The 8471-nt window shown below is 36.2% G+C and overlaps 1 protein-coding gene across 2 annotated transcripts; it reads right to left on the bottom strand.

The window, feature by feature from the left end:
* Positions 1-442: 442 nt before the first annotated feature.
* LOC127769802 (syn-copalyl diphosphate synthase, chloroplastic) lies at positions 443-8212 on the bottom strand. 2 transcript variants are annotated; one of them, XM_052295442.1, is made up of 14 exons: positions 7975-8212; positions 7406-7491; positions 6950-7253; positions 5877-6060; positions 5043-5257; positions 4409-4529; positions 4173-4285; positions 3119-3351; positions 2558-2673; positions 2343-2441; positions 1699-1878; positions 1491-1578; positions 1186-1395; positions 443-806 (listed from the first exon to the last, which is right to left on the bottom strand). In XM_052295442.1, the coding sequence occupies exons 1-14, from the start codon at positions 8105-8107 to the stop codon at positions 585-587; spliced, it is 2304 nt and encodes a 767-aa protein (XP_052151402.1). In that variant the 5' UTR covers positions 8108-8212; the 3' UTR covers positions 443-584. The 2 variants fall into 2 exon arrangements, with proteins under 2 accessions (XP_052151402.1, XP_052151403.1); XM_052295443.1 differs by having other exon boundaries at positions 443-803.
* Between the last annotated feature and the right edge of the window lie 259 nt (positions 8213-8471).

The raw sequence follows: 8471 nt of genomic DNA, 5'->3' as shown, positions 1-8471 counted from the left end.
TGTTAATTTGTGCAGATAATGCAATTTCGGTTTGAAATTTTTGAAATTTGGGTAATTTTGGACCAACCCCCACCTCCAAGGACGTGATTATCTCCGCCACAATTTTCCTTTTTTTTTCTCAAAATTTTGCAAATTTGGTCAAAATTTAGTCAAATTCAGTTAAATTATGCTAAAATTCAAGAAACATCGGTCCAAAAAGTGTTGAAAATCCCGAAATTTAAATCCATTAATTTGTGTAGATTCCTAGCCACACACCATTCCATTTCCATCATTAGTCACTAGAGCGTCAGGAATAGCCGACTCTAGCTCAAGAGGAGTAGGATGAATTGAGTCAGGAATAGAGTAGACCCCAGAGGCTTATCGTTGGTGTTCAGTATCATACTCAGAAATTACCTTTCAGAAACGCCACGAAATTAAACCCCATCTCAGGAAAAACACGAGGTACACCACAACAAACTTAATACAAAAGACACATCTTTATTCTACAAAGGTCGGGAGTTGGTAGTGGGGGTGGGGGGTGGCAGAATCAACACCACCACTACTCTCTTTTATAAGGAGTGTAGATGAGTCGGGGTAATTTGTTCCTAAATCACATCTTGGAATATGACCTTGTCGATGTGGCTATCAATTGTCTCAGGTGAGCAGTAGGCGACATAGCAGAAGCTCTTCACCACATGGAGAAACGTCTCCCGGGTTAGTCTGTTAATAGCGCTGCAGCCCTGTAGAACGCGCCGAGTCAATTCCTGCATCTCCAAATCCACTTGCTGGTCTATCTCCTCAACTTTCTCCGTACTTTCCCCATTCTCCTGAATCAAAGTTAAATATTTTCATCGTTGCAAATTAACAATTATATATGTTTGTGTATTGTAGAAGTACTATACCATAGCCAGGATGTGCTATAGCTAACAAAAGCCAAGGTAGTGAAATTTTTACAGCGGGGACTATAATCATCAAATGGCATATTGAGCTAGTAAAAATTGTACTATAAAGTATCGATTAGTAAAAGTTTTTTACTATAAGATATTTTACAACGATATAACTTGCGGTAAATTTTACTACATGAGGGATGTATTTTAGTTATAACAAACACTATGCATGTTTTACTGTATTTGTATGTACAACTTGATTGAAAGGACAGTGTTTTGTGTGTATATAAAAAATTCAGGTTAACATATAAATATTTACCTGGGCAAGAACCCTCCTGGAAAGTTTGCAGCAGATGGAGGAGGTGAGCTGCTCGAGCTGGGAATACTCCCAAAGGTCCGGTCTTTGCCCGGTCAAAACATGCCGTCCTCCAAAAATCTCGATGGCACGAACCAACAATATTGCCGTGTCCCCTTCAATTGACTCCTGGCTGCTCTCCTTTGCAGTCCATGCCATCAACCACTGCTTCCACTGCAGTTTACAAAACGAAATTTATAAAGATTTGGCACATATTTATGTTTCCATTTGAAGTTTTAACACGGTTTTGATTTGATAAATTAATTTACAGCTTCACGAAGACTGCCAGAATAAGCGTCGTCAAAAGGAACAAGGCTGATAAGCTCTTCAAGATTGCTGGTCGAATTTTTTGGTCCCCTGCAAAGCGGCATGCAGGTAAGCCCATGTTGCATCCATTGATCGATCGATCACTAAAGCAAAATCGAATGATCGATTTGGTGAGTGAAGTCACGCGTCCAATATAGCGGTTAAACATACCCGATTCTCCTGAAGTGAGAGGAGACGGCATCGGCAAGCAACGCTACGCGAGCCCATCCAAGACGTTCCGCTGCTCGGTTTGGCTCGAAGATGTTGGCTGAAGCTAAGAAGTAGGATGTCATCAGTGTAGTCTGTGGATCAGTCCCTCCAAACCTCTCCAGATTACTCCTCAAGTACCACCTGCATATAAAGTGTAAATAATTTTGAGTAAGAAATTAATCATATATGTGGTATGCTACCATACAGAGGATGGAGATGTGCAGCATTTCTCTTCTTCAATTGTCTTAAAAAATACTAGCAAAATACGCATACATTGTTTACGGGATTAAAAAAATATATCATTGATCCATTGCAGAATAGAGAACAATTTAGAACTTATTTTTAAAATTAATTAGGTGTTCTATATTTATTTTGTTTTTACTTTTCAAACAATGTTTTTAGACCATTAAAGGGAGAGGTTAGAGGTATAAGATATTTCAATGTGAAAATGCCTTTCAAGCTAGTCCTACATATCAGTTTAGGCGACTAGGTGCTGAGATCAATGGACTCACCACCACCACTATTTTATACTGTATTAAATTAGTATAGATATATGGTATTTGTCAAAGAGTTATTGGCTCAAATTCGGGATTAATAGGACTTACCTTCTAAGGCCATTCAACTCAACTCGGCATTCTTTCTGGAAATTACTGAAGTCAGCTTTAGCTGCCTTGAGGTACAGGTCGTTGCAGAAAAGAGTCATCCTGAAAAATTCAGACTTAGAACAAGAAGGGACTATTTGTTTTGCTGCAGCTAATTCTATATCATTAACGAATGGACAAAATACGTATATAATACATCTGAAGCTACGGTTAATTACCTGTGCAGGACCTTCCCAATCCATACATCGCCACTACCTCCATATTGATCCAAGTACAACCTTGTTTCAATACGCGGTAAACTTGCTTTCCATGGGTAGTCCATAGCATACTCAACCTAATAAATATATATTGAAATAGAAGACGGAATAAATTAGTTGGTAGCTTGGCATAAAAAAAACTTGCATTTTCAATAGGAATTGAAGTATTATCACATCCCATCCATATATACTTTAATAAATTTGCATTAATTTTCCATTGCTAGCTAGGCACTCTCTCTGTTCCAGTCTAGACAAATGCATATCATTCATCCTGAAAGGTTTTTGTTTTGGACGGAGGGAGTAGGAGTATATTGAAGTAGAAGACGCAATGAATTAGTTGGTAGCTTAGCATCAAAAACTTGCATTTTCAATAGGAATGAAGTATTATCACATCCCATTCATATATACTTTAATAAAATTGCATTGATTTTCGATTGTCTGAACAAATGCATATTCAGATTCATCCTGAAAAGCTCTTCTTTTTTTTTTTTTTGGCATAGGGAGTAGTAGGACTTAACATACCTCGCCTGGGATATCCTTGGCGATGGCCCACTTGTCCTTCATTCTGTTTGAGCCTCTCCTGTCTTGGAGGAATGAGCGGCAAAACACCTCAGCTCGCCCAAGGACACCGTCATCGCCAGGAAATTTGAGCTGGGAGGCCCGGTAAGTGTTGTACATTGGGGTGACAGAGGATGGATTGGACTCCCCGTGCAAGCAGAAGAACTTGCCATCCTTTTCGAACTTCTTCAACACACCTGCATGGCATTATTGTTTGAGCACATTAGCTAGGTTCAATTATTAAAGTAAATACTCTCTCCATTTTATATTACTTATCATTCTAGAATTTAAATTTTATATCAAAATACTTATCGTTGTCATGTATTTAATGAAGGTAAACCATGTAATACAATCTTCTACATATTGTTGGTTTGTGTGAGAATTGCTAGATTGGTAAGTAATTTATTTGAAACAGAGGGAGTAGTAATGTTAATTTGTTGGATATCTTAATTATTAGACATTAATTAGCAACGGTTAGTAAACTACTCCATGTGTTTATCTTTTCTTCCGAGAACATGTGTTTATATTTTGATATTACAGTAAGTCGCTATGATTTTTTCCTAGTTAAACCTTAATTTTATATAAAATTTAGCAACATCTATAACATCAAATTAGTTTAATTAAATGTAACATTGAATGTTTTTTATTGTACTAAAAAAAATACCCGTGCGTTGCAACGGGTAAATACTATTTTAATTTTATTATTGTTATATGGTTTAGCTAGGGTAAAATTCACCGTGGGAATTCGATTGGATTTTTTTTAGAAAATCATGAGCTACAATTAGGAATCTGTATTTCATTTGAAGTTAGCATGCGTGTTTTTTCAAAAGATTTTTTGTACGACTCCTTTTATACTTCCAAAAGGAAACAATAAAATCCAACTCAAACACGATATTGTATTTCCAAAATACGGATGACGTACCAAAATTCTAGCAAAATAATTTTCTACTTAGTGAAACTTTAAACAATTTAATTAAGAAAAATATTTTATAGCATAAAACCGAGGGACAGTATTTACATGGGTCCACTTGGTATCCGTAAAGTCGGAGGAGACGGAAACCCATGGCCGTGTCATCGATATCCTTTACCGGGCAGTTCTTTGTGTGAGCTAATCCATCTGGAGTCCAGTTCCTGTTCCAGTATAATTAATATCCATATTATATATATATGGTCAACTAAACATTAATTAATTCACTTTGGGTACCTACGTGCATAAAGTTAATTAGTACAGATATGTTAAAAGTTAATTAGTACCTGAAAATGTAGTCTAAGCAATCCTCAATTTCACTTGTGAAGTGCCTTGATATGCCCAGCCTCGTCAGCCTATCGACGGCCCATAAGCGTTCGTACACATCCAAAGGGTAGATACAGGGAACTGGAAAACATAATGAATAAGTAAGCTGTAATTATTAAACATAATAATACTGTAAGTTTATTTAATTTTTCTGGAAAAGGTTATATATAAAAAGTTGTTAATAAAGGTACCATTTACAAGTTTGGGAGTAGTGCTAATGAAAACAAACAAGGAGATTATATTTCCCATGGGTTCCTAGCCTATCTTTCTCGTTTTTCGTATACACGCTTTTTAAACGGTTAAACATACACGTATTTGCAAAAAAGTTTATATATTAAAGTTGCTTTAAAAAATTATATTAATTTATTTTTCAAGTTTTTTATAACTAATACTTATTTAATCACGTGTTAATCTATGCGCTTCTGTTTCATTGCATACAGATACAGTGTTGAATTGAGTCAGTGTACTGGGAGAGGAAGAAAGAAGAAACTAGCTAATATAAGGAGAAATTAATTAATATACTTTATGGAATTCTGAAATTTTGTGCATGTAAATCAACAAAAAATATTTTGGTAAATCGGTTTCAATAATTACCTCCTCCATTGAACTTTTTGACGATTCCATCGAGGTATTCAAAGCATTTCTGGTCTCCTGTTTGCTGGAAAGCAGTAGCCGTCGAAGCAGGGGAGCAATGGAAGGACCCATCGAGACACCGGAGCTTGAGGAGCTTTTCCCAGTCCAAGTCAACCATTCCCTCAAGGCTATGAAGTAAAGTTGTTGGCATAGCGTGTAGCACGTCTCTTGGAATCCTAGAATTTGAATGCAAAACATTCATTCATCGTAAAAAGATGTTAGAATGCGTTATATTAGAGCAAAAATAACTCTAAATCTCGCAATAATTTTAACTGTATAAGAAAAGCAAAAAAGGAGAATAATTTGTGAATGGTTTTACAGTAATGCAACCCTAATATACGATAGATCCACATATTACATGTTTCGGGCATATGCAATAAGTCCATATCTGCTACTCACTTCAGACTGATAATATTAGTCGTTTTGAACAAGGGTAAAGTCAAACATTAAAATCTTTGATTAAAAATAATTTCTAAAATATTTATCTTAAAATATGAAGACCATATGTGTAGATTAGTCTTAAAAAGTACTTTAATAAAATCATATATTTGTTAATATTTCTATATATATTATAATAGAAAATAGTTATCAAAGTTACTTTTTAGAGACCGTGTCCTTGTCTAAAACGATAAGTATTATCACCCCGGAGAGAGTAACTATTTGTGAGAGAGACCAGAGAAGAGAGAAGCAAGCGGGCGCTTTCACGATGATTTTATCCTTTATATTTTATCGTGTGTGACATGACTAAAATTTTACTAAACAAAATAATTAATAGGTAGATATAGGCATACATACTTGGCAAGCTTCCTTTCTCTCTCGGCATATATTGCTTTCAAGGCTGGCTCATCGTAAGGGATGTCAAGATCCAGGTCCTTAGCCATGTCTAGGAGCGAGGGCAAGGCAATCTCAAATCCAACTAGCATCCAGTCTTCTTCCTCATGGGCCAACCTCCACATATTTTCTTGGATAAACAACAAACCTACGACAATAAATCCTTGTCATCTCTCAAATTATTGGCATAGTAAATCCAAAAGCAAACATGTTGATAGCGCAATATATGTATACATATATTATATGCACACGCACACACATAGAGAAACTCTATTAATTGCTTAAGGGGATGTCTTCTTATTTTTCATCTCTTAAAAGTCATTAGAAAATTCAAAAAAAATAGTAAGATTGAACAATATGTGATATGTCACTCCACAAACATACATATTCTAATTTAACTTATACAACTAGAAACAAAAGTAACAAATTTAACTATGAATGAAACATGTAATTCGTGGTTAAATTTGTTATTTTTTTTCAAATTGTATAAGTAATATTTCAACTTATATGTTTGTGTAAAGATGTATCATATATTGATCTATCTTGATATTTTTTTTCAAATTTTTCATGATTTTTTAAATGCCATGCACAAAACAAGGGGACATCCTCTCAAGGGAAAAAATCCACTTCCTATATAGAGAAACTCTATTTTGGGAGGGTTGCAAGGAGGTCGCTTACAAAATATGCTAGGCTGCCATTTTACAAGTGGCCCCTTTATAAGGATGTTGCCTGAAAAATGGTCAGCTCCTTCGTACGACGACTGTTAACATATCCCAATGACCATGTGTCATGTTATAAAAAATATTATTTAGGAGGGTGTTTTTAAAAAATGCTACACTAAGTGATGTCAGGGGGTGTGAATTTGTAAAACTTTGATTTTTTTTAAATTATTTTAATAAACACATTTATTTTTTAAAGAAAATCAAAACAAACCAGTAAACAAAATCAAAAAGTTCAGTCCATCAAAAAGAAACATCAAGGATTGTGTCCACAAGAAGAGACAATGGAGAAAAGGAAATCTAGTGATATACACATACCTCTCTCGCATTTATCGGTGTGGATGTTCCATGACTTCAACGCTACAACACAAGCGAGGGTGCTCATGATCCGGTCTCCCATCATGAAGAAGGAGGCATCACCCCATGAACCATCCGGTAGCTGATTCTGAACGATCCAGTCGATGGTTGATGGGAACTGAGGACCATCACCCCCATCTAGCCTCTTCAGAAGGGCAACCAACGAAGTGTCATATGCTGAGATGCTAATCTCTCCCTCTCCGATTGATCTCAGTGCTGTCCTGATGCCATCGATCATGGTTGTCGTCGTCTCTCTTAGTTCATCCTTTGAGATAGGGGTTTATCAGTGTCAATTAATTCGTTCATAAATTTGCATATGCACAATTAATGATCAATATCCGCTTAATACATCCTCCGTCTTAGGTTACTATATTTTGAAACATGTGGTAGTGTGAAGCTTATACGTGTATACAGTACCGTGTGTTCATGTTGTCCATCTGCTTCCCATTCGCGTGTTTCTTCCGAGGCCGGGTACGGTGGTGATTTGCTTATTAGCATGGGCCCTGAAAATCAGGCATATATGGGAGGTGAGATGAGGTGAGAATGTTTATTAAGTACTCCCTCCATTTGAAAATGTACGACGCCGTTAACTTTTCACATAACGTTTAACTATTTATCTTATTCAAAAATTTAGTATAAATATGTAAATGTATAAGTTAAGATTATATTTTATTTGATAATAAAACAAGTCATAAAGAAATAAATGATATTTATATAAAAAAATTTGATAAGACAAATAGTCAAACGTTGTGTGAAAAGTCAACGGCACCATGCATTTTTAAACGAAAGGACTACATGAAAATCCTACATAAAGAAACAGACAGCATGCACTGTCATTTAATTATTAGACATTCCGTTATCGTCTTAATTACTCCCTCCGTCCATAGAAAAGTTTAGTTCACCGGAGCATTAATTGTAGAACCCAGCAATTAATGATACGTATATATGTATAGCGCGATATATATAGTGCTATCGAGATGGATTACCGCATGGTCGACGGCGGCGAGCGTGAAGGTGTAGGAACGGCCGTTGCCCTTGCAGCAATGGCTGGGCGTCGGCCGCCGATGCTGGCTGCCCAAACAAGGTGACACACTGGAATGATGCAGTGAAGACCGGCATATCGTTCTTGTGCTAGCTAGCTAGCTGCTATAGATAGATCTTGTTTTTCTCTCTCGATCGCTCTTGCAGATGCAATAGATATTGGGATGAATGATGAGCTCCTGCTGCTTGCCATCATCGTTCAGTATTTATAGAGACAACACAATTCGAGCTCATTTATAATTAATTTGTTCGCAGTTGTTTAATTGACTTGTGAGAGAGGATTCCTTCATACTTTTCAAAGTTCAGTATACATGTGAGGAAACGTTTGGTACGATTGCACCACGAGGTTTTGACCATATATACATATTTTTTCCGAGCCTTCCTCCTTCTTCTCCAGCTTTTGCGATTTGAGTAGTTTAGAATCTATGATGGACAATAAGTC

Source organism: Oryza glaberrima, chromosome 4 (genome assembly GCF_000147395.1).
Source record: "Oryza glaberrima chromosome 4, OglaRS2, whole genome shotgun sequence".
Lineage (NCBI taxonomy): Eukaryota > Viridiplantae > Streptophyta > Magnoliopsida > Poales > Poaceae > Oryza > Oryza glaberrima.
The sequence above is the reverse complement of the archived record's forward strand: the minus strand, read 5'-3'. Positions and strand labels throughout refer to the sequence as shown.